The sequence below is a fragment of the Genypterus blacodes genome, unplaced genomic scaffold, assembly GCF_046128005.1.
Source record: "Genypterus blacodes isolate CSIRO-AG114 ecotype Tasmania unplaced genomic scaffold, CSIRO-AGI_Gbla_v1 ptg000240l_1, whole genome shotgun sequence".
Classification (NCBI taxonomy): Eukaryota; Metazoa; Chordata; class Actinopteri; order Ophidiiformes; family Ophidiidae; genus Genypterus; species Genypterus blacodes.
Window position 1 is genome coordinate 1,584,169 of NW_027467038.1, and position 24,689 is coordinate 1,608,857.

The 24,689-nt window shown below is 44.3% G+C and overlaps 2 protein-coding genes across 2 annotated transcripts; both read left to right on the top strand.

Moving 5' to 3' along the window:
- The first annotated feature begins 1,211 nt into the window (after positions 1-1,211).
- Positions 1,212-6,381, top strand: dusp5 (dual specificity phosphatase 5). Its single transcript, XM_076171197.1, has 4 exons — positions 1,212-1,683; positions 2,632-2,771; positions 3,381-3,600; positions 5,781-6,381. The coding sequence occupies exons 1-4, from the start codon at positions 1,320-1,322 to the stop codon at positions 6,179-6,181; spliced, it is 1,125 nt and encodes a 374-aa protein (XP_076027312.1). The 5' UTR covers positions 1,212-1,319; the 3' UTR covers positions 6,182-6,381.
- A 777-nt stretch (positions 6,382-7,158) lies between these two features.
- smc3 (structural maintenance of chromosomes 3) lies at positions 7,159-24,385 on the top strand. The gene is made up of 29 exons (XM_076171126.1): positions 7,159-7,344; positions 7,937-8,012; positions 8,203-8,241; positions 8,340-8,407; positions 8,658-8,729; positions 9,358-9,437; positions 9,549-9,627; positions 9,924-10,041; positions 10,510-10,685; positions 10,966-11,046; positions 11,639-11,803; positions 12,976-13,097; positions 13,314-13,527; positions 13,663-13,766; positions 14,246-14,345; positions 15,199-15,359; positions 15,540-15,681; positions 15,997-16,147; positions 16,301-16,451; positions 18,100-18,253; positions 18,360-18,518; positions 19,495-19,602; positions 19,902-20,010; positions 20,624-20,871; positions 21,853-22,065; positions 22,211-22,402; positions 22,679-22,856; positions 22,960-23,066; positions 23,977-24,385. The coding sequence occupies exons 1-29, from the start codon at positions 7,330-7,332 to the stop codon at positions 24,046-24,048; spliced, it is 3,654 nt and encodes a 1,217-aa protein (XP_076027241.1). The 5' UTR covers positions 7,159-7,329; the 3' UTR covers positions 24,049-24,385.
- The last annotated feature ends 304 nt before the right edge of the window (positions 24,386-24,689 follow it).

Consider the following 24,689-nt stretch of genomic DNA (forward strand, 5'->3'; position numbering starts at 1 on the left):
TTTGGTGCATTGCAGGCATTGTGTGTGTGTGTGTGTGTGTGTGTGTGTGATACTTAATTTGTGCTCATCCTTTTCTTTCTAATGTGCTTCTGTTTGGTTGAGGATGTATGAGATGCTGAGTTAGGGTCTTGTTGATTTGCTATCCAAACTATGACAGGCTCGGCTTGTCGTCAGAGGTCTCTGATTGGCCGATGTAACGCAGAAGCAGCCGAGTTAAGGTCTCACAGCAATCAGTACCTCTTTTTGTTTTCACACATTACAACACGTCACAGTCCACACATGCACTCCCTTTTCTGTTACTAATTCTGCCAGCAGCAGTGTGTGCCTGTTTCCTGTTTCCAACCCAAACATCACCCTGAGCCGCGGTAGGAGTGATGGTATTTCATGTTAGTGGACGCTGTGTGACGTTTAAACCTGTTTACCCATTTGGGGGATTACGCTTACATGCCAAAGGATCCCTGACAAGTTCACTGGGCCACATGAGAGACCAAACAGGAGTGAGTGTTTTGCTTTAGGTGGCTCCAGTACTCCAAAAGTTTCTCCAATATGTGAGACAAAGTACTTTATAGCATTTTCCAGCAGCTATTCTGTGTACATGTGTGTTCGTACATACACACACACACACGTGTATATACAGGTTATAATTGCTGTGTGTGTGCTCAGCAATAGTGAGTTATGTTGACCTAATCTAATGTCCTTTGACCTTTACTGCTTACTTACAACCACAATAACAATTGTCCATGAGAAAGTCATATCATAACATTATTTTTTATTTTGTCTGTTACCTCAGGATTAGACATGTAGGCTGTTAGAGTGTGTTTATAAATGATATAAGCATGCATCTGTTTACGTTTTAACCTCATACTTGTGATGACCTCAACCCAAAGACAAATGTCAGGCTTTTTACAGAAGAGCTGTTTTGAATTTGTAAATTGAAACTGGTGTTGTCAAATAGCTTTAGAAGAAGAAGAAGAAGCAGAACCTGAAAGGCTGAAACTGCAGACAGGTGTAGGTGCAAACACGAGCTCGGGGAGGAGGGGTGAGTAATTGTTGATTCAGTATGTGTATGTGTATGTAGCCCTGGCGTGGGCGGAGTCACGGCCCAGTCAGCGCTCCGTGGGCGTGTCTCGCCGCGATCACACCTCGTCGGTGTCCATATATGGTTCTTGACGTCACTCGCCGGAGGTTCCATTCACATAAAACTGCCGAGCCGGAATCCCCTTGCAGGAAATGTGGACGCGGACACACACAGGGAACTACGCTCTCACGGAGTAGAAACTCGATTCTTAACGCAATAAAAATAACTCCGAGCCGTCAAAATGAAAGTGTCCAGCATCGACGGACGGCGTCTGCGGAAAATCATCAGGAAGGAGTGCGGGAGCTGCCTTATTGTGGATTGTCGTCCCTTTTTCTCCTTCACAAACTCAAACATCAAAGGCTCCGTCAATGTCAACCTGAACTCGGTGGTGGTCCGGAGGTCCCGGGGAGGACCGGTGCCTCTGCAGTTTGTCATCCCGGACGAGAGCGCTCTGTTTCGGCTTCGGGAGGGGAGCATATCGGCGATCGTGGCTCTGGATGACCGGACGTCCCACTGGCAAAAACTGAAAAAGGACAGTGTAGCACAAATAGTAATAAACACCCTCTCACATCTGGCGAGCGGGGCCAACATCTGTTTCCTGAAAGGTGAGAGCTTTAGGAAAGTGGACAATGTGAAGTGTTTCAGTGCAACATGGCTTATGTTCGCTTGATTACATTCGCTCAAGCTTATTTTAAGATTTAACAAGAAAAATACGAGGATCTACATTTAATAGGCAGAAACATCGCATTCGTTATACCGTGGTTGAAATGACGTTTGAGTGTGTGAGTGTGTGTTAGAAGCGTTTTGGAATTAAATCGAAGTTACTTTAGGTCTGGATTTCTTTTTCTCCATTAAGTACCAGAAAGAACGACTTCTCATTATAGGAAGTATATGATATTAATGTAAATACGTTGTTACTTCTAATTTTAAATGTAACAAAAAACCTTTCATTCATTTCTGCGTCTGGCTTTTGTCAGAACATTCATCATCTTTGTGTTTCGCTAATGCCGGCCCGTTTTCTGAGCCTTTATTTTCCGCATTATAAATACATTTTTACTCTTAAATACTCTCGTCATCCTCGTCCATTTCCTTCTCACACTTCTAGCAGAGATAAATGTCCTGCGTGAGTCAAACGGAGCGGATGAGTCAGTGCGGCACAAACTGCTGGTGCGGTGACTTTCATTGATTGGAAGAAGGGGAAAATAAATTGAATTTCCCCTCTAACAATTTCTTTCATCCAAAATAAATCCCTCGAGGTTGTGTTAATGTGTCGAAAGACTTAATTTCCGTTCGCCACCTCCGTGTCCCCCGGATGTTGGCCTAAAAGGATTACCGGTCCTCCAACTGTGGGGCTTCTGTAATTAATTACGCGCTCACAATCAGGTTATGAAGTTTATAATCCAGTGCTTAATCTGTTTCATAAACTGTGGTATTTTTCAGGATGTGTGTGTGTGTGTGTGTGTGTGTGTTTGTGTGTGTTTCTGGGTGCTGGGAGGTAGATTTATTCTGAGTTTATTTCTGACATTTCTGTTTGTTTTCTCTTTTTCTGTCAGGAGGATATGAGAACTTCCACTCTCAATACCCTGAACTTTGCACTGAGGTGAAAACCAGCGACCAGAGCGGAACTGAAAGCGAGAAAAGAGCCAGCAGCCACAGCGAGAAACTCTGTCACCGCAAACCAGATTACGATCAGGTATGGAAACAGAAACACCCAGGCAGTCCCCTTCGTGTCTGCACCTCTTCTTCCTCACACCACCCACATACGCTTCCACTCATATCCAAAAACAAACAGCACATCCTCCCGGCCTAACGGACATTACTGTGGCAGCATCCCTCAACATACAGATGATATTCTCTGACCTTCCCTGCTCACCGGTCAGCTCATATAATAGCAGAGGGAGAGGCCACTCAAAGCCACCCAGCTGACATCGGTTACCCTGCAGAGAAACACACTCTTTCATCTTTGACCTTTCCTCTCTCCTCCGCTGCCCAACTTGAAAGCATATACTTCCTTCACTATTCTCTGTTCTTGGCTCCTTATTAGTTGAGTGGAAACCTGTGCCTTGTAGCTGCAGGCGTCCTTGCGTTCTGTGTGCACAGGAACATAATGTACTGTTACGTGGGGCCGACAGGTGTCTGGATGTTGTGGCTCGGGGTGCATTTTCTCAGGGATTATAGGTCAGGTGGCTGTAAAGGTTTAGGGGCCCATTGTTATGTCTTATGAGAAGGCTGTGAATGTGCTCTGTGTTAAATGTTGTATTCCTTATCTACTTGACTCACACCACTCTCTTCTCTCTTTCAGGGTAAACCTGTAGAGATCCTGCCTTTCCTCTACCTCGGTAGTGCCTACCATGCCTCTAGACAGGACTATCTCAGCGACCTTCACATCACGGCCTTGCTCAACGTGTCACGCAGGGACATGCGGCCGGCCAAGGGCCACTATGACTACAAGTGGATCCCAGTGGAAGACAGCCACATGGCCGACATCAGCTCCCACTTCCAGGAGGCCATTGAATTCATCGGTGAGTCTTTGACTTTGTCAGCTGATGGGAATGTGTCTGTTTATGGGGAACAACCGTTTGAATCAGAAGTATGTATCTGTAGCCAAATGATTGAGTTTTCCATTTCCTCGCAAAGAAGATGATTCGTGATTCAACCCTCTCCAGTTCACTCGCCCAAACTAACTTAGGAAAGAGATAAATATATCCCAACTAAGAAGGAGTCTTTTCTTGGAAAAGCGGAGCTGCATTAAGAAAGTGATGGCGACAGAGACACCTATACATAGACCTGTTTATTTTTGAAATGCCTCACCATCTTCAAATAGCAGCCTCTCCCCTTTTATTAATGCCTATCGCCCGCTGTCATTCACAAATAGAGAGGGCTAAAAGCAAGCCAACAGTAATCAGTTTAACTTGATTCCTGCCTTAAATCCCCCTCCGCTCACCCAGCCCGTCATTCAGCTTTTCCCTCTTCTCACTTCCTCCTTACCCTCCTGACCTTCCCACCTCCCACTTCATGGATTGGAAGAAAAAAAATCTCCCATGCCGTCATCGCCTTTAAGGCCTAATCTCGGCATCTTATTCTGCAGGGTGTGGCTAGTCAGTGTGACAAGTGGGTGAGCTGTCCCTGTTTAGTAATGGCTGGGTGGAGGAGGGTAGAGAGTGGATTGAGTGCTGTGCACACAAGAGCATGCGTGGTTGTGTAGGTTGTTTGGGTGGAGGATAAAAGCTTGCTGCGTGACACACAAAGAAAAGGCACAGTGGTTGGTTGTCTGGTTGCAAGTGGGATTCATTGATGGAGCTGAGGGCAGCGGGACAGTGACTCTGTTACGGAGGAGGAGAGTCAGTGGGAGAGGAGAGAGGTGCTGGATAATAGCAGCAGCAAAAATGTACACAGTGTGCTTGGTGGCTATTTATAGCCAGGTATAACCAAGCTCAAAGCTCCCCCACCAGCAGATTGGCTGACCTGTATTGAGTGGCTGCTATTGTTGGTAGTGCGCATTGTTTGGGGCTGCAGCCCACATTCAGGATGTCTTTGTGTTAGCCAGTGGATTGCATAAGGCAGATAAATTGGAGAAGGTTTACCCTCCATTCCTCACCGTGTGATTTGCATGCAAGTCAGATCCAGGCAAGCCGTGGTCCTCAGAAGAAAATCCATCTCCATTTATAAACCAGAAACAAATTGACCTTGTGTGTGATGTACTGTACATCTGAGGAACACACGTATTTATCAACCTCCCGGATGAAAACATCCTCTGAGGGCTGCTGTGCCATCTCCAGCCAATCAGGGAGCATCACTCCATGACTTTAGGATGGTCATTAAGACGCCCACAGATGCTGTCATTCCTCCTTGTCAAACCCCCCATCTCTCTCTCATTATTTCCTCCACTCCAGATGGGAAGTTCATGATTCATTCATGTGGCTTTTAGGATCCGAGCTGTCAGAATTCAAGTCGTTTCCTCTGCAGTGTTTTCCCGGGGCCGACTAGAAGTGGTCCTCAATGGTGAGAAAGATAGATATAGCTACCGTGTGTAGGTGGCCGTGGTAGTTTGACGATTTAAATATGGTCTTGCCTTCTGTCGTTCAAAGATGATTATACAGGTGGCAGAGACAGGATTTGTGTGTAGGCATTTGAACGTACAGACAAGTGTGTAGGAGCGCCGCAGCTCTAAATAGTAACACACGTCTAAGTGTCTGAGACGAGACGTGCAGCATCCAGTGCCCCCACAGCAGTGAAGGAGAAAGAAACTCTTGCGTAGAGCTGTGACTGCCAGGTGTGACACAAGCGAGGGCTCTGCTTGTGTGTCAAAGCGAGAGCGGCTGAGGAACTGGGAAGGATGTGAATGCTGTCGGTGTGTGCGCAGGCATTAATTAGTGTGCGGGGGTGTGCAGTAGGCAATGATTACACGCTTTAAATGTGATTTTCCATTTGTTGACGACCACCGTTTTAACTCCTGCCTAAGGATTCATTAACCTCGTCTCAACCACCCTTTGTTTAAAAACATCAATGTCTCACTCAGAATAAAAGCAACACAAAAGGCGGTGATATTAAAATAATTGCATAACAATGTGTTTTCAATGTCAAAAGGTCCAGTGTTTTAATTTATTTTATATGACTTAATTTATGCAATATTGGCCTCACTTTTGTTCCTGTCTTTTCACCACAGATGATTAACCTTGTCCTATTCTTCTTCTCCTTCCAGATCATGTGAAGCAATCAGGGGGAAAAGTCTTGGTCCATTGCGAGGCAGGCATCTCGCGCTCCCCCACCATCTGCATGGCCTACATCATGAGAACCCAGCAGCTGCAACTGGACGCCGCTTTTGACATCATCAAGCAACGCCGGGCAGTGGTATCGCCCAATTTCAGCTTCATGGGCCAGCTGCTGCAGTTCGAGTCAGAGGTCCTCACCACAGCCCCAGCTCACACCGCCACCCCCGAACCGGCCACACCTTGTGCCCCAGAATCTGCCTCCTTTTTTTCAAGCGACTTCACCTTCAACACCAAAAACTTTGAGCCATCTGTGTTCTCGCTCCCTACCTCTTGTCTCCAATCCCCAGTCCTCCACCAATTCAACCTGAGCCCAATAACTGCTCTGCCTTAATATGAACTGTGACTGCTCGGCACAGTGGAAAAACTGCAATATACATGCCTTAGGTTGATATTGTGATGTTTGTTTTGCCTCTTCAGAAGCCCAGTCAGGCATTTCAATCTAATTTATTTGAAAATTACTGTCTGTATGTCTTTTTCAATAAATGTGTATGTCAGTAAGTGTTTAATAAATGTTTTCACCACTCAAATGAAGTTGTTGTGTACCTGTAATCAATTATTGAAGTACGAATGAAGATGAAGAAATCATGGAATCAAGTGTAAATAGTGTAAATGGCAATGCTTGTGCCTATATAAAACAGGCAACACTGACACCTGCAGTGTCCTCGACGTCACGTTTAAAAGAGAACTAAAGGGTTAGGTAGCTAAGTGCTTAACCACACTGACAAGTACAGTTTAGGAAGTTACATTGAGTATGAAATGTGTGACCTTAAATCAATATTGAATCAGATTAGAACTATAATGACACTTTGTTGTGAAATACTGGATGAAGTGCCTCAAATATACGGTATATTTTAAATGGAACTTAATTGAACACGTCATGACCAAAACAATAATAATATACTGTATAAAACAAAACCTGGCTGCGTGAGAGAAGAAATTGCAAATATAAGGACAAAGTAAGAAATAAGAGAACATAGATTACTTAAAAAGCACGTAACCATCACACGAGAATCTATTTAGTTCAGGTTTCGGGACTGCCGTAAAGAGAGTCGCAAAACGACTCCCTGGGTCTTTGGCGCCTAGAAGACAGAATTCCGGACTGTACCAACTTTACTAATGTAAGAATAAATCACACGATAATGTCTGAAGAGTGACATTTGTCCATTGACGTGCTAAAAGATAATTCTGAATTTCACAATATATGTTTTTTGTTATTGTTGTGTAGCATATGTGATCCTAAACCACAACTTCACACTTTATTTCTATCACCCCCTTTTTTCCCATAATAGAACGCTCCATTTCATCCCGCCCCCGCCGCCATTTTCTGTATTATTTTGTTTTTCCACTCTATCAATTTGGAATGCTATAATATCTGTTTATTTGCAAATTTTGGATAACCATATTCCCATCTGCTCCGGTTTAGTGGAGGGGGGGATTTATCTCCATATTCAGCCGAGGAGACGCCCTGCTTAGGCAGTCATGTACATCAAGCAGGTAAGCTAATGCTAACGGCATCATGCGTGTTGCCGAGTGTAATGTTATCGCTGAGCTTATTCAGTACAATTGACAGATTCATCGAATTATTGTGGTCAGAATAACACAATTAGTTAACGCACGACAACTAATAGAAGTTTAATTGCAAAATTAGACAGTTTGCTTGAATTTAACTGCCCGTCCCCCTCCTGCAGGTTACGCTAACGTTACCGGGCTAACGTTGGCTACATCTCTTCACACAACTCGTTTTAGCCAAATAAAGCCGGTGGTTTCTACTATTCGGTGAACTTAACAGAGCTTCGTCTCCTTAAATAAACAAACATACTTTTGTGCGCCTTTTAAAGCAGCTCACTGACGGTGGCTGCTTTCAATAGTGGCCCGTCAATAGTGGCCCGTCTTCGATCGCTTCCATTCTGCGGTGTATCGTCTGTTACACCTTAGTAGAACCAAGCTACACACTTACTTTATTTATATCAAGTCTGTTTAATAGAATTAGTCAATAGTTTGCACCATCAACGACAATTGGAGCACTCTTGAATGTTATAAAGTCAGATTTCCAGGGGATGCTTAAATTGTACACATCGTGTCGCAGGTCATCATCCAGGGGTTCCGAAGTTACAGGGACCAAACAGTGGTGGATCCCTTCAGTCCAAAGCACAATGTCATCGGTGAGTTTGTGTTCGTCACATACTGCATTTGCTCCAAACACTGTGTGAGTTGTGGTCTCATGGAGGATTTTGTCTCTGTGTGACAGATTGACAGATCAGACTGTATGTTTGATTTCCAGCAAAAGTAAATAAACAATTTGAATATATGGTCTTTCAGCAATCTCTGTTTTATGTTTTTTGTCTGGTACAGTTGGACGAAATGGGTCAGGAAAAAGTAACTTTTTCTACGGTAAGTGAGTCAAAAAGTTAATTTTACAGGAAGCAAACATTTTTATCTCTGTATTTTGTTATGTTCATATAAATGACGTGTTCTTTCCATGTCCTTAGCCATCCAGTTTGTGCTCAGTGATGAGTTCAGCCACCTTCGACCTGAACAACGTCTGGCCTTGCTCCATGTAAATACAAACAAATGAAACAACACCAATACATTTCAGCTGTTATTTTGAATCTTTTATAATTAGATTAGTATGTATCTCCTTGTTAGTGGAGGGTTAAGCATGTCAACAGCAGCGGATACAGAATTTATTTTTTTGTATGTTTCACAACACTATGTCAATCATTATTTTATGTCAGTATATTAGTAATTGTAAATAGCTGATGTGTAGTTGTTGCGCTAACCGATGCATGTATTTCCTGCTGTTGTAGGAAGGAACTGGTCCTCGTGTCATCTCGGCTTTTGTGGAGATTATATTTGACAATTCTGACAACCGACTGCCGGTAAGAATGTCCCACCTCCATATTTACTGTATCTGCATCCTATCAATATAATTGCAGACAAATCGATCAGTTCGTTCTTAGCAATCATAAATCATTAAAGGTTTGTTTTGTTAGATATGAAGTTGCCTGTGTCAAAATATGGCCCACATGTGTAAGTGGTCAGAAAAGCTCTCCTGTACAATTTTTAGGCTTTTAACATTCAGCTTTTGTTATCACGTCCTGTCTTTTGTCATGTTTGGTTCTGATGTTAGTGTTGTGTTACATTGCATTAGGATGAGTGTATTTTGAATGTTGTTGAGTAAATATCCTTGGACATGCAGTAATTCTTTTAGCGAACAAAAGCTAGTGGAAGACATACAATACAATTACAATATTACCTTGATATTAAGTTTATTTTTTGAATCGTTTCCTTCATATGCAGTAGATGTCTGTAGCTCTGATGGTTTTGATGATTGCAATCGAGTGTCCTCTCAAACCACACAGTGCTTTATTCAACTGAAAAAAGGCAGGGTGTTCAGAGACTTATTACCTGGTTGCGAAACTGTAATTGCACATCCTGGTAATACTGTTGTGTAACCAGCCAACTCTGCTGCTTCTCTTGACCGGTGACGAATGTCTCCCCTTTTAGATTGACAAAGAGGAAGTCTCCCTGCGGCGTGTCATTGGCGCTAAGAAGGACCAGTACTTCTTAGATAAGAAGATGGTGACGTAAGTATGGCTGTGTAATACACTGCCTATGCTCCTGTAACCACAGGAAATATCTACTCTGTGTTTGTGTCCATGTCAGCACTGACTTGATGGTGTCTGTGATTGTTACAGCAAAAATGATGTCATGAACCTCCTGGAGAGTGCTGGCTTCTCTCGCAGTAACCCCTACTACATTGTCAAGCAGGGAAAGGTGAGAAAAGAGTCGGCACCATACCTCGCACTTGTGCAACACACAACACTGAAGTTAATTCTTTTTCAGTGCTATGAAATGCACTGCAGCACGCAGGACTGTAAACAGGAGCTCAGACTATCTTTGCCTCTGTGTGGTCTTCCTATCATGTTCATTCAAATCATAAACATTAGATGCTCGGCCGATTACAGGCTGAAATAATTTGTGAAATAGAAATGAAGACATCTGCTTAATCAAAAACTCTAAAATGTAGTTTGGGATTAATGAAAGTCTATCCATCTATCTATCTAACACAGATCAACCAAATGGCCACTGCACCAGACTCCCAGCGTCTGAAGCTCCTGAGAGAGGTGGCAGGGACCCGTGTGTATGATGAGCGCAAAGAGGAGAGTATTTCTCTCATGAAGGAGACGGGTAAGGGTTCTTTCACTGCTGTTTCTAGGGCTGTATTTAGCAATTTTGATTGATGAGTTGGCATTCGATTAGCTTTGATTAGATTTTTTTTTTTCTCATCTTGTTTACAATGTTAAGTTGACTACTGAAACACTGCTAAATACTGAACAGGGTGCACAATGGCAAAAACAAGTGATGTTTAATTTCAAAAATCAAGTTGTAGTGTTTAAGTATTGTCTTTATCCTCTTCACTACGTTTTCAAATGGTTTGATCATTTCAGAATGAAATGTGGTGTAGCAATATTCCTTCCATTATTATTTACCAAGGACCGTTCAATATGCGATGATAATTTAGAAATGTGGTGATATGACACATAAATGTACAGCTCCTGTTCTAATGTAGCATATTAGCTTTTAATTCATCACTGGCAAGTGTGCACAGCATTTAGCACTGCAATTTTCAAGCAGCTTCATGACTTTGTCTCCCAGAGGGGAAGCGAGAGAAGATCAACGAGCTTCTTAAGTACATTGAGGAGCGACTGCACACCCTGGAGGATGAGAAGGAGGAGCTGGCTCAGTACCAGAAATGGGACAAGATGAGGAGAGCCCTGGAGTACACCATCTACAACCAGGAGCTGAACGAAACTCGTGCCAAACTGGATGAGGTAACATGAGGAGAAAAGGAAATGAAAGTCATTTGTAACAAATGTGTCTTCATGATATTGAATAAATTGCATGTTTTTGCTTGTAATAAATAAGCAAGAGGTGACAATCATACACTAAATGAAAGTATGGCTACGGCTGCTGTCATGCTGATATCTTGGTTGTTCGTCTAATGGTTGATGCATTTTATTTAGAAGTGTTGCAGCCCCTCTGTTCTGTAGCCAGGCTCTTGTGCCATTGTGCACGGCCTTTATGTGAAGCTTCCTGTGTGTGGTTTTTCAGTTGTCTTCCAAGAGGGAGACCTGTGGAGACAAATCAAGACAGCTGCGTGATGCCCAGCAGGATGCCAGAGACAAAGTAGAGGTAAGATTCTCCACCACACAGACCAATACATCTAGGATTCATGTGGGGGACAAACAACACAAATTACACATCACCACATTGTTATTATATAAAGGTCTGGATATTTATTGGTGTTCAAAAATAAAATGTCAAGTTTGTGAATGTCAGATTGAAGCAAATCGTTTTGATTTGATCAATGATGTTGCACTGTGACACATGGTAGGGTAGAATTTACTTATTGAGACATTAACGATGGAGAATGTTGTCAGAGCTTTTATGGAGAGAGGATGAATGGTACCGCTGCATTATTACTCACTTTGTGTCAGCCATATCCAGAATAGAAGAGTTCATTATAATTTGTCTCATAAGGTCATTTTAAATCTGTGCTCACATTTAATAAAATTTCATTCAAATATCAGTATGTGATCTCTTACTGAACGCTTTGAAAGAAGCTTTGAGAGAACAATCATTGACGTTGCTGAGAGCCAAACGTAGTCTCCTGACTGACATTGTGCAGCTGTGTTAGGTAAATGGATAATGGAGGAACCACCGTGTTGTGCTTGCTCTCCTTTGCACATAATCCTCAATCCCGATTCCGCTCCCTGTTCTTCAGGAGACGGAGCGTGTCGTGCGTGAGCTGAAGTCCAAGATCTCCGCTATGAAGGAAGAGAGGGAGCAGCTTTCGGCCGAGCGGCAGGAGCAGATCAAGCAGAGGACCAAGCTGGAGCTGAAGGCCAAGGACCTGCAGGACGAGCTGGCAGGCAACAGTGAACAGAGGGTACGGAAGCCTCCCGTCTGCGTCACTCTGCACACGTGATCGTGCACAAGACCCCACTTCACTCACCGTCACTGAATTAAAGTCTTCTCTATCTTTTTACCCACTTATTGCTTTACTACAAATGCTTCGATTTAGTCTGTAAATATGAATTAGGAACCAAAGAGGTGCACAATTTACAATCAAATGAAATGGAACACCAGCATTGTCCAATAATGACCCTAATACTGAATTGATTGGCAATGTGGTCATAGATACATTTTCTGTCTTAACAAATATAAAACAAAGGATTTGGTTCAGAAGTATTTAAATCTCATTCCCTCTAGAAGAACACTTATTACACAAAGTGAACAGTTCAAAGTTCATATTTTTAGTACTGCGTCTGATGGTAAAGTCCAGTCAAGTCGTCAATTTCATTTGTATAGTCCAATATCCCATAGAATGTCTGTAGTAGTATTGCTTTCTGGGGAAAACACTCCTCTACATATGAGACTCATGCCATCGGTGTTATTCTGCATTATTCCTGGCAGGAGGTTCTTCTGTATGTGCAGCGCTGGCATTGATCATCTTCCATATGGCTGCGTGTTCCGTGTGTGTTTTGACTGATTTCAGTGAAGAAGCGAATCATACTTAACAGCTTTATTGGCTGAGTCTGTTGGTGAACCATGATGAGTCGCAGGCATGCTGGCTGCTGGTTGGATGAAACCCACCTGGCTCATGGTTGCGCAGCAATGGTCAGGATTTACAAAAGCAGGGGAAACAGAACTGCGTCACAAGCTTTTTTCCACTGCAGATGAACATGATGTGTCTGTTGTAGGTTGGTGCTGCCATTGGAGATGTGTCACAATTGTGTTCACAATGTTTTGTGAATGTGGAACGCATCTAAAGTAAATTTATCCCCATGTCTTGAGTTGTGGCAGTGGCTTGTAAGGACAAAATTGGAGGGTTGGTGTGTAGATTCCCTGCTAATTGATTAGCAGGTGGGCAGCTTGAATGGCAGCTCTACTGCCTCTTAGTTTGTGTCTCTATACAAGTACATGCCTTTTTGCCTCTTCTTCTGTTTCACAGTAGTTTTTTCTGCCCACTCTTTGCTCTACATTTCTTCTCTTCCACATCATGCCTCTTGTTCTTTACTTTTGGACTTGTTGTCAGACGGCATGTTGTTGCTCTTTCAGAAACGTTTGCTGAAGGAGCGTCAAAAGCTGCTGGAGAAAATTGAGGAGAAGCAAAAGGAGCTGCAGGAGACGGAGCCCAAATTTAACATGGTGAAGGAAAAAGAGGAGCGGGGCATTTCCAGGTAGGGATGACTCACAAAGGGCTCTTTCCCCTGGAGCACCAGGTCACCAGCCATAACTGGGATAATGTTTATGTTATGAGAGTTTATGTTTAGGTTCTGAAACAGTTTGTTTGCATGTGATCTTTATTTTTATCACCGGGAGTGTCACATAAATCAAATCAATCGATCAAACAAAACTAAATTCTCTCTCCTCTCTGTGGCTTTGATCCCATCCAGACTCGCCCAGGCCACACAGGAGAGGACAGACCTTTACGCTAAGCAGGGCCGTGGCAGCCAGTTCACTTCAAAGGAGGAGAGAGACAAGTGGATCAAGAAAGAGCTCAAGTCCTTGGACCAGGCCATCAATGACAAAAAGAGACAGATCGCAGCCATCCACAAAGACCTCGAGGACACAGAGACTAACAAGGAGAAGAACCTGGAGCAGTACAGTGTAAGAGGAGCAGTTGATACTCTTTGATAAGCTTACTGTGCTGGCAATGATAATTCATGTATATCTGCAGTAAAAGTTCTAACTGTTCCATTAAAAGTGGAGTGCATCTGACCCGCTTTTGATTTGGCTCTTTAGAAACTGGATCAGGATCTAAATGAGGTGAAGACTCGTGTTGAGGAGCTGGACAAGAAGTACTATGAAGTGAAGAACAGAAAGGATGAGCTGCAGAGTGAAAGAAAGTAAGACACATTCCTCTCTCCTGCCTTTGCCTCAATTGAATGCAAATGTTTCGTCGTCATGGTGTCCTTGTCTTACCACACACAGCACTCTAGCATCAGTTGGTTGAATGTGTCTAGATGACTCATGTACTCTTATTGTTCACTGTCCCTTTAAGCCAGTATGCTGGTTTGGCCCTGCAGCCTTTGTTGGTATTTTCTCCAGTGAATGTCACCAAGCCACCTAAATGATGAGCTTTATTTATATCACTTACTCTGCTGCCAGACACTTTTATTGCTATAATTTCTTATTGGGATCAATTATGAATAATTAAAGAGTATTCCAAAACCATTCAACCCCTATGCTTGGAAATGAGGATGAACAGAAGAGTTTAAACATCTAAAAATGCTTATAAAAGCTTCAATGCTGAGTGGCCTCAGTTGTGTTTTGGTGCTTCTGGTGGCATAAGTCTAACAGTGTGTGACTTGCTGTGTGTGTCCAGCTACCTGTGGCGTGAGGAGAACGCAGAGCAGCAGGCGCTGGCAGCCAAACGTGAGGACCTGGAGAAGAAACAACAGCTACTTCGAGCTGCCACTGGCAAGGTCTGTGTCTATAAGTGCCGGATTGTGTAAATACTGAATTGCATAACTGAGCTACATGACGTTCAAATGCATGTTTAAGAGACAGAAAGGCAGAGAGAAAAAGAGCAGACGAACTGGATGTCAACACAAATCTATCATGTCCTACCTGTCATTTCTCTGCACCTCGTCTACACACCTGATCAGTACATCAGTAAACATGTGCCACCAATCCATCAAACATTCACACACGCTATCATTTCTTCCAGTATCAAGAGAGGAGAAATGGAAAAACAGGCCCAGCTGAATACTGTAACTGACTCACTTTGAGACCCTGAGCCGTTTGTCAGGATTAGTAGATCAAACAGAATCATTCATGTGCTTTGTTACTGCCAGCTACATCTACATGTGACTCACACCTCTCGGCTCGGCCCCCAAACCGCCGCTTGTCTCTTCCGGGCGGATACATCAGTCAGATATCACTTCAGAATAATGTCTGCTGAGATCAAAGGGACAAATGGGTTTCATCATGATCCAAGCTCCATCATTCTGTCTTCGGCCTTGAGTTGACTCTAATATCCATTTTATTATTATTTTACTCCATTTTGTCAATTTATTAACACTAGAATATGGTCTTGACATTTGCACTTGATTTCCACATTAGTTATGTTTTGTCAAAAGATAGATTCCATTCACAGTACTTGTCAAAGGGCCCAGACGGTGCTTCACGCCTTCTTGTCACACAACTTTATTGTTGTCATCATGTGATATGTTGAAAATCCAAAGCCGTACATCGCCTTTTGAAATGGCGTTCAGATCCAGTTACAGTTTAGTTTTCATAGCTCCGTATTCTCCTCTCCATCCTGTGGTTCCTCAGGCTATTCTGAATGGCATTGACAGCATCAACAAAGTCCTTGAGCATTTCCGTCGGAAGGGCATCAACCAGCATGTCATCAACGGTTACCACGGCATTGTCATGAACAACTTTGAGTGTGAGCCCGCCTTTTACACCTGTGTGGAGGTGACTGCTGGTACCAGGTGGGGAAAACTACATCTATTACTAAATAATCTTAGCTCTGATTAAAGGAGTGCCTGTTGCATCTTGAATCCGACACAGGTCTTATTTTACTCACCACTGACGATGACCGCTTACTACGTGCTCACTTTTTTCTTCTTCTTCTTCATTGTACTTGTGTGCCTCCTCTCACTTCCCCCCAGATTGTTCTACCACATTGTGGAGACTGACGAAGTGAGCACCAAGATCCTGATGGAGTTCAACAAAATGAACCTCCCAGGGGAAGTCACCTTCCTGCCCCTCACCAAGCTGGATGTCAGAGATACTGCATACCCAGAGACCAATGTAAGCTCTTAGTTACACCTCAGCAGTTCAAATCATGAGAGAGTTTTCAAGCATTGTTTTAAAATGAGCGGAATTAAGCTGACAGCTAAAGGCTAAAAAGGGAAACCAGGCAGTGTCAGCAATGTGCAAAACATTTACCAATAATTGAGCCTTGGCCCGTAGTAATTTTGGACATAGACATTTAAGGCCTGTACTTACTACATATTAACATATATTGATAAACGCTGTTGTTACTCTGATGCATGTAAAGTCTTTGTTTGTGGCACTGCACTGTGATTGATGCTGACCTGTGTTTGCCCTCCTCCTCTCCCAAAGGACGCCATCCCTATGATCAGCAAGCTGCGATACAGCCAGACCTTCGACAAGGCCTTCAAGCATGTGTTCGGGAAGACCCTGATCTGTCGCAGCATGGAGGTTTCCACCCAGTTGGCCAGAGCTTTCACCATGGACTGTATTACACTAGAGGGTAAGCTGGCCTGCTGCACTGCCACAGTGCCACTGAGCAGATTTAAGGAGCGATGGCAGCTCTCCTTGTTAAAACCATGTGCCACCACAAAACATTATAAGATTGTTATGTTAACCTACTGGTGGTCTTACATGATGCATATGAACCTCTTAGGTGACCAGGTGAGCCACCGTGGAGCCCTGACGGGAGGCTACTACGATACCAGAAAGTCTCGTCTGGAGCTGCAGAAAGACATGAGGAAAGCTGAGGAAGAACTCGGTGAACTTGAGGCGAAGCTCAATGAGAACCTGCGCAGGAACATTGAACATATCCTTTCTACTTCAAATGTTCAGTAAAACAATGCAGCTAATGCTATTTCACTGCTGTCCGTGGAGAAATGTTCTTCCATAAGAACTTTTAGCAGAACAAAGTAAGAGCGCTTCTACATTTGCAACAGTTTTATTGGATGATGAACAAAAGTTACATCTGCGTCTAAGAAGTGTTTAAAGTTCTATCTTCTTTTGACATGATGACTGAGTTCGTATACAGGTGTCTGCTAAAGTGCAGTGTGCAGCAGCAGTGTCTTCTCTGTCCGGGATCACTAAGGAGAAGAATTCTAACCCTCTTAAGTGCTGCCCTCACTCAATTACAGGGTGATGTCACACGGCTGAGTCTGTGTTTCCAAGGCGGATTAAAGCTGGCCGGGTTGTGTTGCTGCTTCAAAGCCTACGGGAGGCTGACTGGGATGTTACGAGACGGTCTTAGCAGTTCAAGAAGGATTAGAGGATATAAGGGTCACATTGGCCAGAGCCATGACTCACCGGTGTGTTGGACAAACGGAGATGTCACCTGAGAGTTCTGTTTACCTGTAGGTGGTGTTTGTATGTATGCTCACTTCCGCTCAGGCCTACTTATCTGTGTATTTGCACTCCTGTGTCATTGTGTAGCTCCTCACACACACACACACACACACACACACACACACACACACACACACACAACTCTTCATGTGTACATGGGGTTAATGTGTGTACCTGAGTGAGTGGGCAGGAGCCATGGCTAACCGAGCTGATGACATGCGCTCCCCTGTGTCCTTTCCTCCTGCAGCGGTGAGTCAGAGAGCAGATCAATTATTTAAAAGCCCTCTGTTGTTCACCCTCCACCTCTGCCCTTCAGATAAGCATGGGATTATTCTGATGCATCCCTCCCTTCTATTTTAAGTTGTCATATTCATTCTGCCACTAGCTCAGTATTGGTTGCGTTGAGGTCGTGCCTGCGTTATGATCGCTCAGAGCTGCTGCAGCTGGATTGACTTGGTTATGTGGAATGCAGCTGTTATATTTCTAAAAGATTAGAAATGAGTAAAGATGTCAAAGGTGAAAGGTCGTCATCACAGATTCACTTTGTTTTTGTGTTAAATCAGCAGAATTAGTTTCCTGCTGTCAGCTGTTTCAATTCAAGGAAATCTTTAGATGGTCTATTTTCCCCAGGCAGCACAGGGGAGGGAAGTCCTGGCTGTGACTTTCAGCAGCCCTTTCTAAATCAATTAAACCACTGGCAGATTGATTGGTGTCGGCGCATATTGAGTCCTTTTAAATCTCAGTGTAGTGTTGCAGTCCCTCAAGTCCTGGAGGATCAATAGGAAGTTTGTTAGCTTAGTGTAATGATGCGTGCACGCACCCTCTCTTAATCTTCTGCCTTGATGTCAGTGATGACATGAACTTCCTTTGGGAACCCAATCACATTATCGGAGCACTTGCACCTCCATTAAAGGTTCTGTGCATCTTGTTAGTTTGCAGTAGGGAACAAGGGTTTGCTCCATTTCAGCATTCAGAAATGCAGCATGCTCTCATACACGAGCCAGTAGAAAGTCATAACCATGTTGCCTAGAGACATCCAACCAGTGGATTCCTCTCAGATGTTCTCTTGACCTGCTTAGCTGCTGGCTTTATGCTTCTTTAACGGCCACTTTTACGCATCAACAATGAGATCGACCAGCTGATGAACCAGATGCAGCAGATTGAAACGCAGCAGAGGAAGTTTAAGGCGTCCAGAGACAGCATTCTGTCAGAGATGAAGATGCTGAAAGAAAAGCGGCAACAGTCAGAGAAGACATTCATGCCCAAGGTAATGAGTCATCATCTGAAGTTTCACAATGACAACGTTAAACCCACTCAGTTCTTAGGAGTTTGGCAAATGTATTGACTGAGCTTTCGTCTTTTAACCTCATTAGCAACGCAGTCTTCAGAGTCTGGAGGCCAGCCTCCACGCCATGGAGTCCACCAGGGAATCACTGAAAGCCGAACTGGGCACTGATCTACTCTCTCAGCTCAGCCTGGAGGACCAGAGGCGCGTCGATGACCTCAACGATGAGATCCGCCAGCTCCAGCAGGTCAGAGATATTGACTTGTACTACAGGATTTGTAGCTGAGTCAGCTTAGAGCTCGTCATCTCCACTTGGAAATGAAGAAACACTTTTAATCAGGGTGTTTCCTACTAGGACTCCACCGGCTAGCCACCAGAGTTTTACTCCAAATCTACATGAATACATTATTGAGGATTTTATATGTCACACCAAGCAGATATTGCTTAATCAGCACTCTGCCTCTGTCTCTTACATCACTGATGGGATCAGAGACAGTGAGGCTTTACACCTCTTTCCTCCAACGTGCTCAGACATTTGTTACTGCAGTGGCCTACATCATCATAGGTAGATGATGAAGAGGCTTCTTGCCCACGTCTCTGCAGCATAGTTTGTGCAATTCAACAGCACCTTTTCTCTCCATTAAGTTAACTCTTCCCTTGCTCCCTCCTGCTCTGCCTCCTGCTCGGGTGAGGTGAGGTTAGCAAAGCAGCAGCTGTGTGTGGGCTGTTCTTGTGATCTGGAGTTGCTCCCTTTTGCCTCCTCACTGCCAGCTGCTCTCAGCTCTCTGCTCTTACCTCAATGAACCCTCAACCATTCCGGCGGCCATTGTGTGCCACTTGTAGCCTTTCATGTCTGGTTGGTCAAGGCAGTGACTGTTGAATTGTCTTGCTGGCACCAAATCAATTGGTTTTGCATTCATGAGTTATTGTTAATATGGTGTTTATCTGCATATGAATCAACCTGAACACACACACACATAGACACACACACACACACACACACACACACACACACGCAGAGGGGTTTCTGGCTTATCGGGGCGGTCCAGATGAGTTCTCCAAAGTCGAAACTTGATTCAAATTAGCCTAATTTGCCATAATTGTTTCTGCAACCACTGCTTTCCTCCCCACCATGTGACACAGAGAGGGAGATACTGTTAGTGCTGTAACGTTGTGTGTGAATCTAACGTGCTTTATGATTTTGTTCCTCTGCCTGCTTGTAGGACAACAGACAGCTGCTGAATGAGAGAATCAAGCTGGAGGGCATCATGACCCGAGTAGAGACCTACCTCAATGAGAACTTAAGGAAGCGTCTGGACCAAGTGGAGCAGGTACAGCCTGCTTTAAGTCCGCAGCATAGATAAGAGCTCATTCTCTTCATAGCCCAGCTGTTTGTATGAGAAGATAAGGAAATGTTATAGCAAGGCTTTGCCTCCATCATTCTTCTTTCTTCTTCCAGGATATGTACATCTTTTCATTGATTATGCAGACTTATTTATGTCAAAATGATGTATTGTTGTTAATGGAGGCTTTTGTCTATAGTGGATAAAGCATAGAGTTCCTATTAGGTTGGGTCTGAATGTACATATACATCCTTTTCCCTCATGTGGCCTGTATTGCATCGTCATAGGAGCTAAATGAGCTGCGAGAGACTGAGGGAGGCACAGTGCTCACAGCCACAACCTCTGAGCTGGATGGCATCAACAAACGTGTTAAAGACACCTTGTCCCGATCAGAAGGTAAGCAAAGGAGTAAAGAGACAACAGAGGATACCGCTAGTATCAAATTTAGCTTGTGACTTTTCAGATAAATGCTTTTGAATTCTAATTGGGCGGTGTCTTGTGGAGGATGGTCAATCAGTCCAATCACAGAGCAGCACAGTTGTGTGAATGTTCTGGCTGCGCTCTGACTCAGATCAGGTGGTGAGAAACAGTTTGAATAATTATTTAATCACACTTCAAAACTTACTTATTTATAGCTTGACCTTCTTCTTGAGCCGTTTTTGACCAACTTCATTTGTTGCAAAGGTCTCGGCCTGACAACTCTACAGTTTTCCTTTTGGCCCTCTCCTTCTTCCATTAAGATGAAAAGAGTCTTTCAGAGTGGTAGTGCACGCTGCTGATGGAGGCTGAATGAACCAAAGCAGTGCTCCTGTCTGCTCAGTGAAGATGAAAGTCCTGTATTTCTAAGGAGTTCATGCTGTTTTCTTTTTCTATCTGACCGCCCAGAACCTAATCTAGCTTTTGTAGTCTGCTTTTTAAAAGTTTATTTATATTATCATTTTCTATACGAGATCCTTTAGGTCCTGACAGTGTTACCACATGTAAGCAATGATCTCATCTATCTTCCCAGATCTGGACTCCTTTATTGACACGACAGAGGGTGAGATCAAGGACCACATAAAGAGTATGGAGCGCTGGAAGAACATTGAAAAAGAGCAGAACGACGCTATCAACCACGACACCAAGGAGCTGGAGAAGATGACCAACAGACAGGGCATGCTGCTGAAGAAGAAGGAGGAATGCATGAAGAAGATCAGAGAGTTGGGCTCGTTGCCTCAGGAGGCCTTTGAGAAGTACCAGACCCTCACACTCAAACAGGTATGGACAGAGAGGAAAGAGCCGCTGCTGCTGGAAGTGAAGCTCATTGTAACGAGAACAACAAATAAACTATAACAAATCGTACAAAAACTCAGGCTGAGCCACAACAACGTGTGGAGCTGACTGATGTCTAAATGCAGCTTGAAGTATCATGTGACACCACTCTCCACTGATCATTTGCAGTAGATAATTACAGGTGAAAGGAGTAAACCTCTTGGATTCTGAGTGATTCTTTTGCACAAGGAAATACAGAATTGCGACAGAGCCGGATTCACCACAGCAGCCTGTTCTCAAAGCACTTTATCCTATCGACACAATGAACAAAGTAGCAGTAAACACGAAATAGAGATAATTTCTTCCATGCATTCGGTCTTATTGCTTCAGTAATGCTTTTTGTGGAAATGCATTCACACACACACACACACACACACCTCACTCTCCTAAGGAATAAAGCCGGCGGCCATCACATCCCACCCACTCACCAGTGACTCAGACTGTTTTGTGCTCTCTCTCTATCTGGAGCTCAGTCTGTGTGTTGAGTGCAGGCGTGTGTCTTCGCCCCTTCTCCACAAGGCTAGCTAATCCTTCTCCTCCTGCTCAGGGGCAAAAATTGGTGCCATTGATTGCAGAAGTGGTTGAGGGGGCTGGATAACAATGGCATTAACCCACGCTTCCTTAGACAATACTAATGCAGGAGGAAGAATGTGGCGTTCAAGAGTTCCAAGAATGTAGGTCAGATATGAGCCAGTCCAGTCCTTAATCAGGTCGTACCATCTTCAGATATGAGTGGAGTATGTCAAAGTTCTCACTCAGGAATTCAGTGCACAACTTATACATGCATACATACGTAACACTTCTGATCCAATGAACGCTCCATTGTTGCAAAGAAATGGTCAAATCTATTTATACAAGAATGGAACACAAAACGAGGACTCATGAATACTTTTTCATTTCTTTCCTCCCCCGCTTTCCGTCTGGCAGTTGTTCCGTAAACTGGAGCAGTGCAACACGGAGCTGAAGAAGTACAGTCACGTCAACAAGAAAGCCCTGGACCAGTTTGTCAACTTCTCCGAGCAGAAGGAGAAGCTCATCAAGCGGCAAGACGAGCTGGACCGTGGCTACAAATCCATCATGGAGCTGATGAACGTCCTGGAGCTGCGCAAGTACGAGGCCATCCAGCTCACCTTCAAGCAGGTACAGTTCACCCCAGAGGAGCCACAGTCCTGCTGACACTATTCTATCCATCATTAAAGACAATATGGACACATGTGTAGTCAATAAGTGCTTTTTGTAATGATAATGTCAATGAGAATATCACTTCCCTTCTTCTCCCTTTCAGGTGTCAAAGAACTTCAGCGAGGTTTTCCAGAAACTGGTCCCAGGAGGCAAAGCCACACTGGTGATGAAGAAGGGCGACGCCGAAGGCAGCCAGTCGCAGGACGAAGGCGAGGGCGGCGAGGGCAGTGAGAGAGGGTCGGGCTCGCAGAGCAGCGTCCCCTCTGTAGACCAGTTCACCGGAGTCGGCATCAGAGTGAGTGTCCCGCCGTCTCAGGCTGACGACAAAACAATCGACTGAAAGGAAATATAGAAAGTGAGGCAAATATCACAGAAGTGTTGGTTGACAGATGAAGCTAATGAACAAACCGAGTGAAGCCACGGGAGGAGTAATGCTCATTTATTCACCAACGTATTAGTGGTTCAGAACCTCACTGAATCTTTCTGCCGTTGTTCGCTGGTCTGTCAGATTCTGTTAAACTCGTGTCTCCATCTGCGTCTCTCTAACACGCCTCCTGGCCGCGCCCTGTAGGTGTCCTTCACAGGGAAGCAGGGGGAGATGAGGGAGATGCAGCAGCTCTCTGGAGGTCAGAAGTCCCTGGTGGCTCTGGCTCTCATATTTGCCATCCAGAAATGCGACCCCGCTCCTTTCTACCTGTTTGATGAGATCGACCAGGCCCTCGACGCCCAACACAGGAAGGCCGTCTCAGGTAAGATGCCAGGACGCCGTTGGTCGTTTTGGATGTGATAAATTGGATATTGATGAAAGTGTCGGTAACGATTTGTCGTCTTTGTGCTGCGTTTCCCTCTCAGACATGATTGTGGAGCTGGCCGGCCACGCTCAGTTCATCACCACCACTTTCAGGCCCGAGCTTCTCGAGTCGGCCGACAAGTTCTACGGTGTCAAATTCAGAAACAAGGTGACTTTCCTTCCTTTTCATATTCCCACTCGCTGTCAGGGCCAGGATGTGGCGGCGACCCTGCAGGGATCATTAAAGATTCATGTTGTCCTCAGGTGGTTTCCTCACACAGCCATGCTCTGACCTTCACCAAACACCCAGAGCAGGATTCTTTTCTCAGTAGATGTAGATTCCATGTTGTTGAAGCAAAACAAACTGGTGAAAGGCAGAGAACACAAGGAGAAAAGGACAAGAGGAACGGTGTTAACTACCCTCACACCAATCTCTGCATAGCTCAAGAGAGACTTGCTCTCTTTCAAAGGACGGCCCTGTACAGATTGACTTTACTAATTTTCTTATTAGTCGTTATGCATTCAGTAATTCTTTAAATCCTAGGTCAGATCTATAATAAGAGAAGGTGTGCATGCTCAGATCAGACCTCACAGACGTGTTTGCCTGGAGGTGGAGCCTTCGTCCTCTGCGTTTACGTCTCTGCGAAGTAAATGCTGTAAATATGAATCGTTTCTTTTATAAATGCCACCGGACCATGAACAAAGCATCTCCCTGCACTCATTCCACCTCTGCTGGGTCACAAATGCATTTTGTCACTGAGTCATTTTCCCCTCAGCCCTCTTCTCCATGGGGGTCTGAAGGCATTGCATAACTGTCATCATCGCTTTGTTATCAAAGCATCTTGGCAGGACACACACACACACACACACACACACACACACACACACACACACACACACACACACTGACTGACTGGTGTTCAGTTCCCTTGTTGCTTTTTGTGATTCTGCTTTTCACTCCAACCTTCCACTGAAGTCTCTGCATTTTAGACCTTTCTCCTTTTGAGAAATGAAAAGAAAGAAGTCCTGGGTTTTAACAGTTTGTGTGTGTCTGTGTGTGTGTGTGTGTGTGTTTTCAGGTGAGTCACATCGATGTGATCACAGCAGAACAGGCCAAAGACTTTGTGGAGGATGACACCACCCATGGGTAACGGTCTTCTGGGCTCCATCCTCCCCCTCTTCCTCCTCGCCCCCCCACAGTGCACTGTGTCGCTGTAAGCCGTCTACACCCGGGCCCAAACACTGAAATCTCTCCAACTCTAGCAGCTCTTTATGTCACTCTGTAGTAGATAATAGTCCAGGAAGTCTAAGCCTCCGATACTTTCAGACACGTTGATGGTTTAGTTAAACTGTTTAGATGCACAGGGACAAACTCCGCCCACACTGGTTCACACTCTAACTGGGAGAGATGTCTTCAAGCAGGGGTTAGATCTTAAATCCATCCTCTGCTCGCATCTCTGTCCTGCTTCCTCCCAACTCTCTTTGTATCGTCAGCATTGGGTCTGAAATGGAAGTGTTGACCTTTCACACTGAAGCGCCTCTTTGCTCTGTCTGACGTCATCGTTTGTTCCTGAGACTTTCCAACTAAAACGTTGAGAGTTTGAGCGGTTTGAAATAGTTTGAGGGCATTTTCAGAAAGACACAAATCCTCTCTGCAGTTGAGAATTCTTTGAACGAGGTTTAGATTAAAGTAATAAACACAAAGCTGAGTGGGGACAAGAGAATTGTTTTTTATAAGCTTCTCCACTCTTGAAAAGATGCTAACTCCAGTTTGTACTCGTACTTTGCTAAC

Coding starts and splice junctions, on each gene's coding strand:
- dusp5 (XM_076171197.1), top strand. CDS start 1,320: ATGAAAGTGTCCAGCATCGACGGACGGCGTCTGCGGAAAATCATCAGG. Junction 2,772..3,380: donor GCAAACCAGATTACGATCAG/GTATGGAAACAG, acceptor TCTCTCTTTCAG/GGTAAACCTGTAGAGATCCT. Junction 3,601..5,780: donor GGAGGCCATTGAATTCATCG/GTGAGTCTTTGA, acceptor TTCTCCTTCCAG/ATCATGTGAAGCAATCAGGG.
- smc3 (XM_076171126.1), top strand. Junction 13,098..13,313: donor GAGGAGCGGGGCATTTCCAG/GTAGGGATGACT, acceptor GATCCCATCCAG/ACTCGCCCAGGCCACACAGG. Junction 13,767..14,245: donor GAGCTGCAGAGTGAAAGAAA/GTAAGACACATT, acceptor GTGTGTGTCCAG/CTACCTGTGGCGTGAGGAGA.